At 37.3% G+C, this 20,833-nt stretch overlaps 1 protein-coding gene across 2 annotated transcripts in view; it reads left to right on the forward strand.

The window, feature by feature from the left end:
- LOC132102859 (FH1/FH2 domain-containing protein 3-like) overlaps positions 1–20,833 on the forward strand; it is a 233,467-nt gene that overhangs the window by 204,170 nt on the left and 8,464 nt on the right. The window contains exons 11-18 of one of the 2 annotated variants that reach the window (XM_059507550.1): positions 185–253; positions 3,774–3,890; positions 4,207–4,341; positions 4,840–4,890; positions 6,779–6,969; positions 15,663–16,160; positions 17,094–18,010; positions 20,268–20,426. In XM_059507550.1, the coding sequence (XP_059363533.1) occupies positions 185–253; positions 3,774–3,890; positions 4,207–4,341; positions 4,840–4,890; positions 6,779–6,969; positions 15,663–16,160; positions 17,094–18,010; positions 20,268–20,426 (2,137 nt within the window). The remainder of the gene's footprint in view (positions 1–184; positions 254–3,773; positions 3,891–4,206; positions 4,342–4,839; positions 4,891–6,778; positions 6,970–15,662; positions 16,161–17,093; positions 18,011–20,267; positions 20,427–20,833) is intronic. The other variant, XM_059507551.1, reaches the window with a different exon arrangement.

Here is a 20,833-nt window from a genome sequence, read left to right on the forward strand (position 1 = left end):
TTCCTTTAACTTTGACCAAATAACATAACATGACTTTTCATAAAGGTTTTGTATTGTGATCACCTCTGTTATATTGTTTGCCGTCAAAGCATGTGGTTCTTGTCCTCTCCTTTCATTTCTGCTCTTCCTTTCCTTCTTTTGTTCATCCCTCTTTACAACCCTCAATCCCTTCTTTACACCAAAGAGATGAGGAAGAGGAGGAGAAGAATGAGGAGCTTCAGAAAACAGAGCTCTATAGACAGGCATCCGAAAGGTATTTCAGCAGGATCGGATTTCAGTCTTAGAGCTAGATGCCAGATTGTAGTTTCTTATCCATTTTTTGATGCTGTCTCTTTCTCCGACTTGACTAACATAAATGTTTCCCAACATTTCATAGTGTTCACCATCATTTACTAGATCTTCTGCTTTTATTCTGTTGTTCGTAGCTGGAGGCCATCAACAGTAGATGAAGCTTCTAGCTTGTGTTTGCCTTTAAAGTGCATGGTCAACTTCATTCCTAATGCCGCTTATACAGACAATTAGGAAAACCTCCAGGACAGGTCTGGGGTTAAGGTTATCCGCAAGGCCCCAGTGTCCTCCTCTCCTTTTACCTCCAGATTTTGGCCCCCCGATATCACCCAGACTTTCTTCTTGGGCTTCGGTCAGGTCCTTGGGGGCCCTCCCATTCCGGGTTTCTTCTGTCACCTCCTCAGCCTCCACCTCCCCAAGCGAAGTCCCCCTGTCCCCTGTCCTTCCACTGCTCTCTTCCACCCTTCTTCCTACTTGCCCAGTGGATTTGGATGAGGTGTCTATGGGCACTCCGCAGGGTCGAGACCCAGCAAAGCACTGCAGGTAGTGCAGATAGATGCAGTAGATTCTCGCCACTCACAGAACAATTTCCATGCGTGTGCAGGTGGGCTCTGTTCCAAATTAGTAAGCTGCCTAAGTAGACAGCTTAGTTATGGATCATAGGCAATGATTCTGTGTTCCTGACACAAAAGATGATTTGTTATCAATGTAATGAGCTATGAAACTCTATTGGAATCAGGTGTGTGAAGTGTAGTTCACTTGAGGAGTGCTGCTTGTTGGGTGTGTGTGAGTGTCTGGGGTTGGTGCCTATGTAAAGTATTTCAAGTCAAGTTCTATTAGCCACCTATTTAGACAGTAAAGTTTGGAATAGAGCCATTTAAAGTTGTATGTCAAATCCAGAGAATGACTTTCATTCCCACATACTGTATGTCAAGCTATGAGATCCCTGATAAATGATCGTAGGAAACCCATGTCTGATTTTATTAATTCAACTCTCACAAACACTATGACCACAGTATTCATGGAACTTTCATCCTCTAGTAGGAAGGAAGTGTGGCATGGGATTCGCATGATCTCTTGATCTCCTGTGAATGGCGAGGGTGTATTGTTTTGTCTGTTCCATCAAGCCCACCTCTGAAAAGAGTCAGACCCTCACCCGGTGGATCATCACCCAATCCCTTTATACCCGTTTCAAAGAGAACACTGTAAAACGTCCTGTATCTTCCAAAAATTGGACCCTCATAAAAATTGCTACGCTTGCTGTGTCTTAACTTATGGTCATATGCAATATGTGGCTTATTCTGTTTTATATGTCAAATCCTCAGACCAATAAAAGAAGAAATGGATAACAGTATGATCAGAGCCTGATAAATCATTATACTCTATGGGCTTTATGTTGCTTCCTTAATATGTGATATTATAAACAAAAAGACTTTTTCCCTTGAACCAGCCACTGTAGTGCAAGACACTCCCCAAAGGATGCTAACTTTTACTGAAATTTACAGCTCATCTGCCTTTCATTGTTGCATTGTACCACTACAGAGCCAGGAGAAGGCTGTAAATTAAGTCATATATAAAAGGGCAATTGTATTTCACCCTGGACAGTGCCTGAAGGGCCCACATTTCATGAGAATAAAGCTGAAAATGCTTTGCAATGTCATGTGCATGTTTGCTTGACATTAAGACTGTGGCAGCTTGAGGAACCCATCTGGATTATAAAGTGGATCAAAGACAGTTCTTTTTTTAGTCAGCTGACTCTATGCAAACGTGGACTCTATAATATTTAAAAACCTAAGTCTGAAGTCTTAAGCTAAATACAAAGTACACTATTAAAATCAACATGACATCGAAATTTTCTCTTCAGGGAAAACTGGGCAACTATTGATGACACAGACAACTTAACTGCCACAGATTGAAATGGCAAGCAAGGAGTCAAGATTTGATTGGTTAGCATGGTCCAGTTTGCCCCTGCTGGTAGGTGTTGTAACTACACCAAAAAAGCATATAAACTTGCCATGTATTCTGTCGTTTTTTTCTTGCAAAAGGTGCTAATATATTGTAGTGGATTTTAAACCACTGACATATTCTTATTAGTATTATTATTGTTGGGCTCTTAAATGTGAAAATTATTTTTATTTCCCCTTCTGCTGTCCTTGCTGACTATTTTTTTTATTATTATTAATAAACATATAGTGCTTTGATTCACTTTCTATCACTGTACTCGTCTCTCGACTGCACTTGTCCCTCGGTCCCCTTTTTCTGTACCTGCTGTCAGTCAGACTAATCTTTTATGTAATTATGTGTCGATTACTAACTTCTTTTCATTTTCTGTCTCTTCTGTGCAGTTTGTCAGATGTTAGATACTCAAACACATCATGTGGTTCATGTGGCAGGTAAGGGTACAAGTTGGAAATAAAGTAAGTTTGTGAACTTTGGTGCAGAGTTTAAAAGGAAAAGGTCATGTGGGTTCAAGTCTGGCTTGTGTCATTTTCTAACTTCTTCATCCCATCTTTTCTTGATCGTCTCTTGGTGTCTAAATAAAAAAAATATTTGAAATATTGTATTATAATATATATTATAATATTAACATATTTTAAGTAATCAATTACAAGAACAAATTAAATATGTTAGTGAATTTAATTTAATTTAATTTAATTTAATTTAATTTAATTTAATTTAATTTAATTTAATTTAATTTAATTTAATTTACAATTTATTGAAGCCATTTACTGTGGTTAAACTTCTATAGAGCAGGTTTTCATTTGGCAAGCCAAAAGTATTCAGAACACTTTAATGTGTGTTGGTGCTGGAACTATTTGGAATTTCAAACAGTGTCTGTTTGTTTCATTGGTAGAAAGCCAGGATTCATTCCCAGCTCTAAGTTCTTACTCTGATAATATGTGTAATGAATCACGGCAGACTCAAACATAGAGGCAAGAGTAGGGAGCAAATGACAGCATGTCACTGACCTCTTTTAATGAAGATGTGGGAATGCACAGAGAAACAATCCCCTGCGTGTCTTGAATCATATCTTCTGATGCAAGGTCATATCGCGTACATCTGCAGTCAGTGATCTGAACTGGTAAGCTGTTTTATTTGGGGAGAAGAGTTTATTTTGTCACTCATTCATGTGAAAGCTGGATTTAGCAGAGCACCTGTGTGTGTCTGTGTGTCCTTGGCTGTTTGGGAAGTCAAGTGAGGCTTCACATTGACCTCTTCAAAATGTCTGTTACGGTCCTGATGGAGGAAATACATGACATCATTTGGAATCAGAACTTCACCCCCACTTTGGCTGTGTGTACGTACTATCTGATGATAAGTGTGATAAATGAAGTGAATGGAAAAGATGGCCATTAGTTCTCTTGGATAAATTCGACATTTTAGCCTCATGTTGTTAAGAGAAAACTTCAGGACAAAAAATCCTACAGATCAAATTGGCTATATGGCTGAACTTTTAATTAAATTCTCTTTTGTCCTTCCTTTAGCAATGGCTACGCAGGTACGTATCCTGGCAGGTCATCTGGGGTGTCCAGTGCCCCCTCCACACCCTATAACCGCTTCGGCCCCTCAGGAGGAACACCTGCAGACAGTAAGCCCGACAGGTAAGCATCTGTTCTTCTTCGATGTGTATATGACTCTGTTCTGCATAGGGGTCTTCAAATGTAACAGTGCTGAGGCTAAAATGTTTTATATGATATGATTATAAAAATAACATCAGGGAATATTCAAAAAAATATTTGAAAGCTGCTCTCTACTATGATTGGATAACCTCCTCATATCAGCATTACATTGTCGTTCATCAGGGCGATGTTAAAGCAGTATATTTAACTCATCAAATGCCCAAGAGTATAATTCTTGCTATATTGCTGTATTGTTGTTCTGAAATTCTGTTACTCTTTGGTTTCTCTGGTCCTCCAGGTCTACTCTTGGTGGATTGTTAACCTCCTCCTACAGGCAGCACCAGGAGTCTCTCAATGCTGAACGTGAGCGGAGGCGCCTGGAGAGAGAGGAGAGACTTCAGCGCATTGAAAGAGAGGAGAGAAGCCGTTTCAAGTTTGTGGACTTTCTCACCATTTCATTTTGATGTAGTGTGTTTTCACCCAGGGCTACATTATTTAATGAATATGACAAAAACATCAGCACTTCCAACGTCATCTAGTATTTCACATGTTGGAGATGGCCATGAGAAACATTCTGTCCAGCAGTCCTACATCCAAATTTTATCAGAGATCTAGGAGTTTTCCTAACTGGACAAGTTATTGCTTCTTATTATGGTCATTTAAAGGAAAACAGCATTCAGACCAGACAGTGAATAATCAGGGTGGGCTGCAGGAAGCCAAATGCTTATTCTCTCTGTATGCTTGTCAGTCCACATACCAAGTCTTTTAGTCAGCCTCTACTGTTGTGTAAAAATAATTCAGAACACCAACTTGAATGGTTACTACTTGACGAACAATAAACATTATAGCTCCAAATGTCTTTGGTAGACATATAAAAGGCATTCTTTTTCACTTTTTACATGTGTGCTCATGTTGATTCTCTTTATTGCAGTCGGCATTATGAGGACAAGAGAGAAGAGGTCAGACAAGCTCGAGAAGAAAGGTACATTCCAGAATGACTTTCACTATTAGAGCATAATATAATATAATATAATATAATATAATATAATATAATATAATATAATATAATATAATATAATATAATATAATATAATATAATATAATATAATATAATATAATATAATATAAAAGTTTAGGGTAAATAATATTTCAAGTTTTATGTTGTTGTTTTTTTACAGTTAAAAACAGTAAAACGGTAAAATATTATTAGAATTCAGAATAATAATTTTAGAATAAAAATAATAATTAAATTTTTCAGCAGATATTATTCCAGTCTGATTCTTCGAATATCATTATAATATGCTGATTTGCTGCTCAAAAACATTTATTATTATTATCAATACAATTTTTTAATTTTTCAGGTTGTTTTAATAAATAGAAAGGATCCTTATGTTTCTGACACTGTAATAATGGACAGAAAATATTTCTGCTTTCTTTATAATTAATTATATTAAACATTTATTGCTCATACAGTATCACAGATTATTTTTATCAGCCCAATGCAGTTATGTCTTAAAGCTTTGAGCCGTGTTTAATATCAATTATCAGCACAACGATAGTAATACACCTGGAAAACATTTATTAGACTGTGCAGCAGATGGGAAGTGTGTCAGCGCCTGCTGCAGGTGATATGTGCGTCAGGGCCCCTTTATGCCTGCTGTAGATTAAGACCTTGAAAGACAACAGGACAAGGTGTGTAATTGACTTTAGACATGGGCTTTTTGCATTTACAGTAAATGTTAAAAACATGCTTCCTGGCAAGTGAAGCGGCTCAATGTCTTTGCATTTATTCAAGATCTTATCGAAAATCACGGTCTTCCAATCTTTTTTTCTTCAATTTGATGTGAACCTTATAGTGTAATGTATTGATGTTATGGAATTAAAGGATAAGCTAACTTCAGGTGATAGAAAGGAAATGTATAGTTATGAAGCATCTGGTTCTTGATTTTAGTAAAAATTTTATATTAAAACTGGGTCATATTTTTAGGGTTGATGAAACAGGAGGACATCATCTGTCTTGACACCTGTTAAGGGAGAGTTATAGAAAACATAATGGGAGGATTTGGTGTAGAAGTGAATTTGGAAGTGAAGTTTGTTTATGCACACACTAGAAATCAATATTCTCTTGCATGCTGAATGCACTGAAAGTGTCTCTGTTTTATTCATCAGTCCACAAGCTGTTTCAGGCATTCAACCTTCAGAATAGCAAACATTGTGATTTGTATATAAAGCAACCTATAGTACATAAGTACAAGTACAGTTCCCCTGCCCAAAAGTGACGTGACATTCAGCCAAGTATGGTGACCCATACTCAGAATTCGTGCTCTGCATTTAACCCATCCGAAATGCACACACACAGAGCAGTGAACACACACAGACTGTGAACACACACCCAGAGCAGTGGGCAGCCATTTATGCTGCAGCACCCGGGGAGCAGTTGGGGGTTCGATGCCTTGCTCAAGAGCACCTAAGTCGTGGTATTGAGGGTGGAGAGAGCACTGTACATGCACTCCCCCCACCCACAATTCCTGCCGGCCCGAGACTCAAACTCACAACCCTTCGATTGCAAGTCCGACTCTCTAACCATTAGGCTACGACTTCCCGACTTCCCAAATATTATCAGGACAGTTGTATTACCTTTTATGTCCCCAAAATATACCAAAATGAATTTTAATTCAGAATTTAAAAACATACTCATCATAAAAGAGGTTTATTCAAGTAATTTTATGGATATGTTACATTTTTACAATAAGAACAACATTGTTACAGTACATATTCTTTTTGAATTCAGACATGAAAATAAGCATTGCGTAATTGCCCTGATATATAATGTTTTTAGTGACTTTTATTGTTTTATTTGATGTGTGCAGATATAAGCAATTGGAGCAGCTGGCAGCAGAGGAAAACAAAAGGGAACGGCCAAGATCGACAACACGGGGGCGAACAGAAATCACCCTCAGCCTGAGTTCACGAACCTCCAGCAGTTCATTGTCTCGTTCTGCCACCCCTTTGACTGCCGAGGCTCAAGAGGATAAATGCTCTGTTCTAAATCCAACACGAGGTGAGAATCCTCTGTAATATGTACAGTAATATAGTGTGGCATTTCTGGAAAAAAATCTGGTCTATATTTTTCCTCCAAAGTGTGGAATCGAGCCGTTACCACACAATTGTTTTGTAAAGAAAACAATGTAAAGCCACTGGGGCAGTCAGCCATTAGGAAAAAAGTTTTTGGGTTTATTGGCCTCAAATATTAACCACCATTTCAGAAATTGGGTCAGTGGTCATCCACATCTGAATCTAAGGGTCTGTAGTTGGTATGAACGGGCTGAACGACTGGAGCCTGGTCAATCATTCAGTCTCACTGTGGAGTTTATGACTGGCTTAAGAAGATGATTAATTTTTTTTAGTTGCACGTTAGTCTTGATTTTAGTTTTCTGTGTGCATTCCCATTCATCTCAGTGGCAGCTCCTAGGAAGTGTACAATTTGAATTGTGTAAAGGGAAAAATATAAGTCCTTTTCATTTTTTTTAAGTAATAATAACAAAAAATGAAATTTGCATAATTTACTTATTGCTTTTATTCAAACCCATAACTCAAACCCAAATTCAAACCCATGAATTTGAATGAATTACGATCTTCTGTTGAACACAAAAGAAGATATTTTGAAGAATGTTTTAACTGTTCTCTATAACAACATTAGACCCTATTGACTTTTATTGAGTGGACAAAATAATAATAATAATAATAATAAGCTTATAGAAATCATACAGATTTGTACTGACATAAGGATCAATAAATGATGACAGAATTGTAATTTTTGGTGAACTATACCGTGGGTGGAGCTAAAGAGTGACAAACACTTGAGCGCCAAATGCCAACAATACCGACATTTGATGCCGATTCACTTACTGTCTGCAGTTCTGAATCATGACCGGGATCTTTTATAGCTTGGACCACTCCATCTTTCAGTTTAAAATGATGTGCAAATTCAGCGTCGAACTTGGCCTTGTTTATTAAACGTTCATCAACAAACACACTTGTGAAACTGCATTGCTGCCCTGGAAAATCAAACTGTATCCACTGTTTACATAGTGCTGGATTCTCTAGGAAGCTGAACAAAGTTATCATTCCCTTACAACCAAAAACACTTCTCTGAAGACATTCTTCCCGAGCAAGTCTCGAGCAAGAAATACTCCATATTTCTTAGAATTGGCCACTGGCAAAATATATGTAATTCAATATGTAAATATGTGTGATATGCCTGATTTGTCAATTAAAACGTTTTTTATAAAATTAGGACACTTAAAAATAAATTAGTTTAAAAGTAAAGTAGTTATTTTCCATGGAGATTTGGGGTGGTTAAAGGCACTGGTTTGTAACTCTACCAGTTGTAATGGACTTCTGTGTTTTGTTTCTGTTTCTTTTCTCCTGCCCTGTTTAGTTCTGTTCTGATTTGATTAATTGCAGCTTTCCCTCATTAGCCCCATTTTATATATATATATATATATATATATATATATATATATATATATATATATATATATATATATATATATATATATATATATATATATATATATATATATATACACACTCACCTAAAGGATTATTAGGAACATCTGTTCAATTTCTCATTAATGCATTTATCTAATCAACCAATCACATGGCAGTTGCTTTAATGCATTTAGGGATGTGGTCCTGGTCAAGACAATCTCCTGAACTCCAAACTGGATGTCAGAATGGGAAAGAAAGGTGATTTAAGCAATTTTGAGCGTGGCATTGTTGTTGGTGCCAGACGTAACGGTCTAAGTATTTCACAATCTGCTCAGTTACTGGGATTTTCACACACAACCATTTCTAGGGTTTACAAAGAGTGGTGTGAAAAGGGAAAAACATCCAGTATGCGGCAGTCCTGTGGGCGAGAATGTCTTGTTGATGCTAGAGGTCAGAGGAGAATTGGCCAACTGATTCAAGCTGATCGAAGAGAAACTTTGACTGAAATAACCACTCGTTACAACCGAGGTATCCAGCAAAGCATTTATGAAGCCACAACACGCACAACCTTGAGGCGGATGGGCTACAACAGCAGAAGACCCCACTGGGTACCACTCATCTCCACTACAAATAGGAAAAAGAGGCTACAATTTGCACGAGCTCACCAAAATTGGACAGTTGAAGACTGGAAAAATGTTGCCAGGTCTGATGAGTCTCGATTTCTGTTTAGACATTCAGATGGTAGAGTCCGAATTTGGTGTAAACAGAATGAGAACATGGATCCATCATGCCTTGTTACCACTGTGCAGGCTGGTATTGGTGGTGTAATGGTGTGGGGGATGTTTCTTGGCACACTTTAGGCCCCTTAGTGCCAATTGGGCATCGTTTAAATGCCACGGCCTACCTGAGCATTGTTTCTGACCATGTCCATCCCTTTATGACCACCATGTACTCATCCTCTGATGGCTACTTCCAGCAGGATAATGCACCATGACACAAAGCTAGAATCATTTCAAATTGGTTTCTTGAACATGACAATGAGTTCACTGTACTAAAATCGCCCCCACAGTCACCAGATCTCAACCCAATAGAGCATCTTTGGGATATGTTGGAACGAGAGCTTCGTGCCCTGGATGTGCATCCCACAAATCTCCATCAACTGCAAGATGCTATCCTATCAATATGGGCCAACATTTCTAAAGAATGCTTTCAGCACCTTGTTGAATCAATGCCACATAGAATTAAGGCAGTTCTGTAGGTGAAAGGGGGTCAAACACAGCATTAGTATGGTGTTCCTAATAATCCTTTAGGTGAGTGTATATATATATATATATATATATATATATATATATATATATATATATACATATATATATATATATATATATATATATATATATATACATATATATATATATATATATATATATATATATATATATATATATATAGTCAGAGATATCAACATAAGTAGATTTCTCTGTCGATAATCAAGACGATATTAGGCAAATTTTCCTATTAATGTATTAGAATTTAATAATAATAACTATTCATTTTATTTTTATTAGGCGGCTTATTATAATTCGGCTATCAAACTGCCCAGCTATTTCACTTCAGCACCGCATTTCACACACACACACAGCGCGCGTGCGAGCACAGGAGGATTAGAGCCTGTAGTCCCTAACCCTAACCCTAACTTGTTAAATCCATGAAATGAAAGAGATAGAAAACGAGGAGTTGGTGTCCCACACATTTAATGGCTGGTACACGACAACACGCTCTTCTCATACATGAGAGATTAACTCTTTCTTGGCGTTACAAATTAAGTAAAGACAAAATAATAACAAGGCAGCAGAGCGAACTTATCATCCATAGTGAATCTCACGTAGTTCTTCTCTTAAAGACTGAACTTATAACACTCACTTTGTGGTGATGGCGTAAAGGACTACGTGAGAACCACTATGGATGATAAGTTCGCTCTGCCGCCTTGTTATTATTTTCATGCACTCCACACTATAATGTGATGCATGCAAAATACATATTTTCGGCCATTACAAAGTCTTCTTCCACAAACAGACCTACATTGTCTGCAGATATAAGGTATTTCATTGCACTTTAACAAGTAATCTGAATGGCCTATATATGTGCAATATTTTAAACAAGCCCTCACTAGCTGAGTTTAATGCCACAGTTATGTTAGAATGCATCTCATTCATGTTTCTGTGGCGGTGCGTCGGTCTCATGGGGCGCACGGTCCGGAACGCTGTATGACTGATACAGCAGTTCAATTTAACTTTACTCCAAATATATCAACTTACCCGTTTTAAATACTTTATATTTAACGTGTTCGTTTATGTCCAATATTAGTGTTAAACTGCTGGACTTTAAATTAAATCTACTATTGATTTTCACCATTGACTGATAACTTCCATGCGCAGATGTAGCAGATTTGTCACAGGACGTGCAATATGACAGTTGCGTCTGACTATATATGAACTAGCTGTTTTAAATACAGTATTTTTATATTTAACGTTAGTTTATCAGTATGTTTTAAAGTATATATTTTTGATTATTGGTGATTCCATAGGCTCTCTCTCACGCACCTGGTTTAAAACAACAAATAGTTATGCTATGAAAAGAACAAAGAGTCTCTCTCTTGCTCCACCCAGGCACGATAATATTGTGTATCGTCGATCTCACAGGCTCATGATATGATGATTTGAAAAATGACCATATCGCCCAACACTAGTGTATATGACTTTTTTTTATTTCATACGAATCATGCCCCACCCATAAAACATTAAATTTAAACATTTTTTAATGAATTCAATACTCACCAAGTATAATGGAAAACTCCAACAGATGTCCCAAAATGTCCAAATGTCCCAATACAAAAATTTTGTTTTGAGATGAGTTTGTCAACTCTACTTCATTAAAATATCTTAAATCATACTCACTTGGCAGTTGCTTGGACAGAGCTCTGATAATGGTGCAGGCAGGAAATGTGTCTCCTGCTAAAAATAAGACATGCCCTCAACAAGAAGTTCAGGCCTGACCCAGCCACTCCAGACACTAAAAAGGACTTCTTCTCAACATAAAAACATAACAGGGACTTTCATTGTCAACTGCAAACACCAACCAATCCATTGAAAATGGCATATAGTCCTCAAAACGGAGCCTTTTTTACTTTCAAACTTAAAAGGATGGAGGTCTAGGTAAGAAGCTATTCACTAGAACTAAGGTTTAGAAGAATTAGCCTTATTAAGTATCAGCCATTTTAGGACCCTGCTTTTTGCAATAAAAATTCATTCACATTGTTTCTAGATTATTGCATTTTAAATAAAAGAAAAATTTACTTTTCACAAGAAAAAGAAAACTTTTTTTGATTCTGACACAAAATTACCTGCTAAGATTAATTGACTAATCATATCAGCAGCACATGTGAAAAAGTGTGAATGAGTACTAGTCAGGTTAATCACTATCATACTAATTGGATTGTAAGAGCAGACTGCTTGCTATAAAATGAGGAAAGAAGCGCTTCCAATCATTGTGTTCTTGTTAGCAATGGCTACCTCTAAAGAAACGTCCAGCCATCATCGCTTTGCATCAAAATGGCCTCACATGCAAGAAATATTGCTACAAAGAATATTGCACCTGAGTAAAACATTTACCAGATCACCAAGAACTTCAAGGAGTGAGGTTTGACAGCAGTGAAGAACTCAGGAAGTCCTAGAGTGTCCATCAAGTGCCAGTGCTCTGAGCCCCAAAAACACTTCCATGAATAAAGAATGGTATCAAAACGTCCTGTAAGAGTGACTTCTCCCACCGATCCATGAGCAATTTGGTGATGATCCATGCATTTTCCAGCATGATGGAGCACCATGTCACAACGCAAACATGATAAAGAAGTGGCTCGAAGATCATTACATTGAAATGTTGGATCCATGGCCAGACAACTCCCCGGATCTCAGTCCCATAGTGAACCTGTGCCCAGTCCTCAAAAGGCGAGTGGACTACTAAGGCAAGAATGGATCGCCATCAGTCAGGATTTGGCCCAGTATCTAATGTCCAGCATGCCAGAGCGAATTGCAGAGGTTATGAAGAACAAGGTTCAACAATGTAAATATTGACTTTTTTTTTGTTTGCCAGTAAAAGCCTTCAAAACGTATAATGTGTATCATTGTTTATCAGTATACCATAAATAAAAAAAATAAAAAAAATAAAAATAAAAAAATATATATATATATATATATATATATATATATATATATATATATATATATATATATATACAAATACTGAAGCAGCAAACTTTGCAAAACACAAACTTTATGTCACTGCCAAAACTTTTAGCCATGACTGTAGAAAAGAATCATCCTCCTTTAAAACAAACAAATTTTGTTCCTTTGTAGTCTGAATTTAATACAAACACAGGTTTTTTGGGGGGGGTTGTTTGTTTTTCTTTTTTTCTTTTTTTTGCCATCTGTATTTATTCAGTGCAAATTATAACAGCCAAGTGAAAGATATAACCAACATATCGGGGGAAAAATGACTTGTAACTCAATCAGATGTAGCTAATCACCTTCTCAATGGCACTCAAAGCAATTTGACTTTCAACTGTGACTAGCTGTGGTCATTTTGATTAGAATGTAATTATTTGGCCTCAACACCAGATGATGTGTATGGTGAAAATTCAATACTATCCAAATAATACCATTCCTTAGGGTGACCATATGAGCCATTTTCCCAGGACGCGTCCTTGCCAGGATTTCTATATTGCCTAAAACATCCAAAGTAGTTTGCCCAATAACATGCAGGTATGGTACATAATCAACCAATCGTGGCGTGTGAGAAGGTGAGATCTACAGAGAACGATCAGAGCAATGCAAATACACGTACATGTTAGGTGTTTGTTCATTCATTCAACTTGAAGCATCGCTGTGCACCGATCATTGTATGACACCAAAGTACCAAGAGAGTGATTTTAATGCATAAGGAACCATCTCCTCTGCTCTCTATAGCTCTTATGAATGTCATACATTGATAGATCTGCACAGCACAAACAGCCAAAATCTGGATATTTTAGGCAAAATAAAAATCCTGGCAAGGACGCGTACTGGGAAAATGACTCAGATGGTCACCATACCATTCCTATACAGGAAAGCATGTAGGTGTTAATATCATGTTATGGGGGTGTTTCTCTGCAGCTGGGACTGAAACATTTGTCAGGATATAAGGACAAATGGATGAGACAAAAAAAAACTCAAATTCTTGAACTTGCTGCCCTTTACCAGAAAGTTTTAAATGGGAAGAAGGTTTAACTTCCAACATGAAAATGAACCAAAGCACACAGCAAAACTGAGCACACAGTGGTTGAATGAGAAAAATGTGAATGTCCTTGCATAGCCCAATCAGAGCCCAGACTTAAACCCCATTGAAAATATGTGGAATGACTTGACGGCTGCAGTGCACAAATGGTCACCATCAAATTTAACTTAAACTGAGCAGTTCTGCAAAGAAGAGTTGGCAAATATTGCAAAGTCTAGATTTGGAAAGTTAGTAACCCCAAATCCCAACAGACTAAGGGCTGTAATTAAAGCAAAATGGGGTTCAACAAAATACTGACACAAGGGGGTGATCCTTTTTCCAACTCACTGATTCTGTTTATTTATTTATTTTCTGACATGTATCTCTCACTAGGATTTTGTAAGTTGCACAGAGTAAATACAACTGGATAAAACAAAAAACTGTGTCCATCTTCATTTCAGGCTGCAAAGCAACAAAATGTGACTCTATATCCACTGTATTTACATAATTTAAGTGTAATATATTGTATGCTATATACTATTTATATAATATATCCATATAATTTTTGCTACTGTTAACAGTTCTCAGGCATTCAGCTTTTGTAATTTGCCTTTGTATTCAAAAAAGCGGTTGATGATAAGGTTGTGTGGAATTTTGTTTTGTTATTCCCCATGCTCCTGCAGGTTCACATTTCCTGTATTTATTTGCATTTCTGAACGTGGAGGAGTAGATGTGGTAATTTTATGTGTGTTACCGTAAAACAGATACTGGGAGAGGGGGATGTGGATGTGCAGACTGCACGTGAGGGATGAGGGGTGCATGCATTGTATACATGCAAAGTTTCTGAACTGCATCACTTCCTGAATCAGAGTTTTTTATCTTGTTTTTCAGTAAAAATATCTAAATATCTTGAAAACTATTTTTACATCTTCAAACTATGTTTACTTGGGACGGATGAACTTGTGGCTCAGTTGGACACATGTGGTATAAAAAATGGAAGACTTTTGAGTTTTATTAACAGCGCCATCTTGGATATAACTTTGGTAACTGTCACTGTGGTTACTGGTAAGGAATACGGGCTTGACTCCTGTTGCACATTCATACAGACAGTATTTGAGACACTACTGTGAGTTGCTGTGTGAATGGGACATTTCGAGACTCACACCTGTAAGTAAATGTGGTTGTCAATCCCAAAAACTGACAGTGTGAATGTTGCCACAGTGAGATGCTCAGAGATGCACAGTAGTTGATTCTGCTTTGTTTTCTTGATAAATTATTAATAGAGTTGTGTCTAAATGTCATTATTAACCACTTATTAATTGAACTTTTGGTAAAACTTTGGATTGAACCCTAGCCTATACCCAAACATAACTACTACAAAATCTACCTCACTTACACTTAATAATTAGCAAATTGAAAGTTTATTGAGGGAAAAAGTAGTCAATATGTCTTACCTAATCGAAAGTGTTCCCAATTGTTTTGTTTTTTTTGTGACACATTCATTGATTAATTTTGCTTGTGTGAAATTGCACATATATTTATGACTCATCCTGCACTTCATTGATTGTTATCCAATCAGATGCTCTCTATAACAAGAATACCACTCCCAGTAATAACACTTCACAAGCAAGTAAGCTCATGGTTTTGACATAACTAACACCTATTGGCAATTTAAAAATGGGGATGAACCTCCTATATGCCCCACACAAATGTCCTGTTTCAAAAGGATACATGTCAACACAGAACCGAAAAGTGCAATTTCATGTGGTCTTTATATCAGGACATGGTTAGTATAACTTGTAAGGCTTTTGGTATCATGAGTTTATCATTTTTATTTGACGGAAGATTCATTGTCACAAGTTTACTTTAAGGGCCTTGTTTCAAAATTAGTTCCATGGAAGTTGGGCTTCCTATCTGGAATGGGTACCAAGCCAATTTTTTTTTCCTCCTCAGGAACTGAGTCTGAGGCAAGCCGTCCAGTGCAGGCAGCAGTTGTGTGGCCTTTCTCAGAGCCTCCCTCTGCCTCAGTGCCTGTGCTGGTCTCGCCCTCCAAACCAGAGGAGGAGCAGAGACCGGTGGAAACGTCAGACATCACACTCTCTCTGTCTCCAGCAAACTTTGAGCTAGTGAGACCTGAAACAGAGGAGAAAGCTGAGGATGATGAAGCTGAAGACTGTGAGGAAATGGTGTTGAGTGGAATGGAAGATGATAAGAAAGAAAAACCAGAAGGAAACTTTGAGGAAGATACTAATGGAACAGGTACAGAGGAGTGTGTGAGAGAGCAGATGTTAGAGAGGGATGTAGAGGAGAGTGCCATCCTGAGTGAGAAGGAAAGGCAGAATGAGGAGCTGAATGAGAAAGATAACTGCTCTGCCTCCAGCATATCCTCAGCCAGCAGCACTCTGGAGAGAGAAGAACGGGAGGAGAAACATGTCAGTGACAATGACTCAGGTAAGAACAACACATACACAAGTCGAATTCTGTGAATGAGTGCAACACAGAGGGTCTGACATGCACGACAAGATCCATAGTAAACATTTATCTCCTGCCAAGCATTTCTTATCAACCATGAAACTTTATTTTAAATTATTATTAGTGTTAGTACAAATAGTAGTATTTGGTCCCCCAAAAGACATTCTAATGACCTTTTCTACTAACCCTAACCTAACAGTCTACTAATACTCTAATGAGAGGTAGTTAACAAGTAGTTGCATATTAATCAGAGTTAGTTGATGTCTACATCTAAAATGGCACCTGCACAAAATGCAGACCAATAGTGACTTTGTTCCTCATGTTTTTGATTTAGTGCCTTGATATTTTGTGAGGATTATTTTACATATGTGGAAAATTGAGTTTTGTGGGAAAATCATCCTAGATAAACCTGTGATGGTAAAAACAATGTTGTAAAAGTTAGAATAGTCGCAGATGATTTATTTAGTACATGTCTTTTATTTGAATCATGCACATAACTTGCATCTGCAAGAATCAGACAGACAGAGTTATTAGAATTTGATTTAAATGATGTATTATGTTGCAGTTCAAAATAAATGTACCAGCCAGCTGGCATTTTCACTCATATTGGTTTGCCAAGCATCAAATTATATATATATATATATCTATAAATATTATAACAACAGTTTCATGGTCAGAAATAAATATTTATGGATATTTTTTCTTTCTTTCTAGTTTGAGGTTATTTTCCCAGTTTACCCACCATTGTCAGGTGTGACAAAAAGTTTTAGATTTTTTGTTGAAAATGAATTTCAGTTTCAGAATATCTGTTTATCAGTGCCAAGTTACTACATAAAAATAGACATGTTTTTTGAAGATGCACTCTTAAAATCATACATATTGTTCAAACTTGATCTGAATTTGTTCTCTTAGGCCAGTGGGGAGACTGTATGAATACAGTGGATGTGAACGGTCAGTGCAACAAAGTTCTTAACAGCAAACGCTTCATGCTGGACATGCTGTATGCTCAAAACAAAAATGGAGAGGAAGATGAGAAAGAAAAGGAGAATGAGAATGAGAAAGGGTGTACAGTGCAGGACTCCTCTGTGACCAGCCTCGCTAGTCGCATCTGCACTCTGGAGGCACGTCAGCAAGCTTGTGAGGACAACATGACGATATTAGAAGTGAATCATCTGGATAACCAAGGGAGCGTAATGGCTGTGGCCGAGAAATTTGGAGGTTTGGTTAAAGGACTGGTATTGCCTCATGAGGTGAAGCATTCTGGGAAAGAAAAGCAGCATTCAAAGGAAAAACCTCTGCCGGCTCCTTCACCAACAGCCCCTAAAAAGGAGTCAGACCACATATGGGACCAGCTAATGGCCACACCACGGGAGCTACGCATTAAAGAGCTGGACTTTACAGACTTGGGTGAGGAGGATGATGTGGACATTTTGGATGTCAGTAACGTGATCGGGTCAAGTGACCTCACGCTACCTCCTCACCCGTCGCCCTTCTTTCCTAGCCTTCCGCCCCCGCCACCTTTATTTGGATGCCCTCCACCTCCCCCTATCCCTTGCATGATGATGCCCCCTCCACCACCTTTTTTGGCTTCAGTACCATCACCACATCTCGTATCTCCTCAACTTAGTCGAGGAGAATCCCCGCTCTTCCAGAAGAAGAAGAAGACCATCCGGTTGTTTTGGAATGAGGTCAGACCTATAGACTGGCAGTACAGCAATCACAAGAGATGCAGGGAGTCACTGTGGTCCAATCTTGATCCGGTCAAACTGGACACAGCCAAGTTGGAAAACCTCTTTGAGACAAAGTCCAAGGAGCTGCCAGTTACAAAGGTACTGTTAAATTATTTTTGGTGTGGAAAAACTTGGAATCACTATTTATTGGAAAAATATTGTATCAACTTAACAATAAAAGTTGTTTTGTGCTTACATTAAACATAATATTACAAGTTTTATGACCTTAAAAATAAAATGTTTCAGTAACTCAATAATCCTGCATTTTCAGTTAACCTGAGCACTTATAGATTAAAGTATGTAGTTAACTAAGTTTATATAACTTGTTTATCAGTTCATTGAGAAAACTGAAAAGGTTATAAAGTTAGTTTTGTGCACCAAAGCAAGCTTTATATACTTACCATGGAAGAAACTTCACAAAAGACTAATCACACTAGTGGTGACTTTACAACAAAATATGATCAAAAACACTACATGAAGTTGAGCATGCTCAATAGCCTGTTAGTTGGTCCCTCACCACCAAATTTGATATTGTTTGATAAATTTTTGCTGTTTAATATTTTAAATAACTCTTTAATAACTCCTTAATTTTAAAATAATAATTGACCTAAAATGCACTAATTAAATTGTCAACTTTTTTTTCCTACAGTACAACAGTTTCATTAAGATGGAAAAAAAAGTATTTTTATTGCTGTACTTTGGTTTTACCTGGCTTTTATCAGCACATGTGACAAACTATAGCTGCTAGGAAGTTACTTTAATCTTTTCTGGGCCTTTCTTCTGTATCACACGGTATGAATTCTGACATCTTCTATTGTCCATGTGTGGCCTAGCACAGCTCTTTCTTATGACATGATCACACATGTTTAAAAAAGAGCTGCTGAATGTCAGTCAGAATGGTAATAGGTTGGTTGATTGGCTATGATGGATTCCTTTTATAACCTAAAAGCTTTATCAAGGTGCTTTCTGGGTTCCATAAATCCTTCTGTCACTCAAAACAATGTCAAGTCACAAGTCAGAGCTTGGCTGAAACATTCTAACCTAATCAATACCTGTTACAAGGATCTCCACGTTTTTTGTGTGCTATACTCTGAAACATTAACTGCACTGTCATTCCAGGTTGTATACCAAAATTAATTTTATTTTTTCATGTAAATTATTTTTCATGTACAGAGATAAATCTTGATAGAATGAACGCTGATATTCACCACAGCACAGGTTTTAATAGCTGAAGATGAATTGAGATTTAATTGATTTATCATATTGTTTGGCTTGTTCACTATTAAGATGGTGTCTCAAAAATGTGGCCTGCATGGGGTTTCCTCACCTCTCTACTCCGAGCAACCTTTTCCAGCTGTTTTTCATTTTCAACCCATTCTCCCTCCCTTTTCCCTCAGAGCCCCTCCTCTTCCTCTGTTTGGCAGCAGACAGAGTCCCATCATGGCTCTGCTCCTCCAGAAATATTCTCCATCAAAGTCCTAAAATAGCCCTCAGGTGCTTGCGTGCCTTTTCAGCAGAGTAAAGATTAAACATATGCCAGCTTTGTGTTCATATCTCCGGAAGCCATTTTTAGGGTAATTATCCACATTAAAGAAATGGCTTTCCTGCTCAGTTTAGTGGTCGGTGTGAGAGTAAGAACAGGCTGAAGGATCCTTATTTCATATTAGGTGTGGGAAAATAGATGTGTATGGTCATATGTCTTTTTCACGATTCTTTGAATAAAAAAGATATATTTGAAACAGATTTAATTTTTTTTTTTTTTTTTTTTGGAACACTGTAAAAGTCTTTGTCACCTTTGATCCATTTAATGCATCCTTTTTGAAAATGTTGAAGCCAATTTTCAAATAGACATTATCTTTATTAATAAACCCCATATTTGAAGTTTAAAGAACTATATTCTTGCCTAAAAAATGACATTCCGTGACACAACAGCAATATTGTTTGGAAGATTTTGTCAACAAGAGAACATTAACTTTTATTAAATGGTATTTATAATGTATATAAAATGTTAGACATGAAATTAGGAATCTGGACCATAAAATGTTATACTTCAAAACATATGAATTTGAGACCTGGTATAAAAACAAAACTTTCAAGATTTTCCTGTGGTGTGTGTGTGTGTGTTTGAACTGTTTGACCTTTTGAGAATACAGACTAAACTAGTGAGAGTATATAAACATGTTTTAAAAATCCACAGGGCAGAAAAACCCATAGTCATAGTAACAGGGTTTTTTTCTTTTTTGTTGTTGTTGTTTTTTTGAGGGTACTGAAGCTAATCAGCAGATCCTGACATCTAAGCCCTTAAGTACAGTCATTATGAATAACTCTGACGATCTGTTTATATATCTGATTTCAGAAAACAGCTGCAGATGGGAAGCGTCAGGAGATCATCGTTCTGGATTCCAAAAGAAGTAACGCCATCAACATTGGCCTGACAGTTCTGCCACCTCCTCGTACCATCAAAACAGCCATCCTCAACTTTGATGAGTATGCCTTGAGCAAAGAGGGCATAGAGGTAATGCTGCACCAGTTTAAAATTGCATTCCGTTTTGCAAATTATGCCAAATCATCCGCAAGTAATGAAGCAAATTCGACACAATGAAATTATTAAGAAAAGCTACAATAAAACTCAATACATACATTTCAGTCATAAAACTAGTACAATGCTTGGTTACACTTTAATCATGAGAATGCCAGACAGGTTACCATGAACAAAACACATCTTTACTTAATACCAACCTTGTTTTGAGTCCACGTGAGTCACAAATTGCTTGAACCCCTCTACAGTTCGCTTTCACTCTCTCTTTCTCTCTCTTTCTCTCGTTTTCATCAGTCATTCAGGCATTTATGATCTTTCCCAGACTGCTACATGAAAGCATATTTTTACCAAAATACATGGCTCTCTACAACTGTGTTCAACAA

Source organism: Carassius carassius, chromosome 24 (genome assembly GCF_963082965.1).
Source record: "Carassius carassius chromosome 24, fCarCar2.1, whole genome shotgun sequence".
Classification (NCBI taxonomy): domain Eukaryota; kingdom Metazoa; phylum Chordata; class Actinopteri; order Cypriniformes; family Cyprinidae; genus Carassius; species Carassius carassius.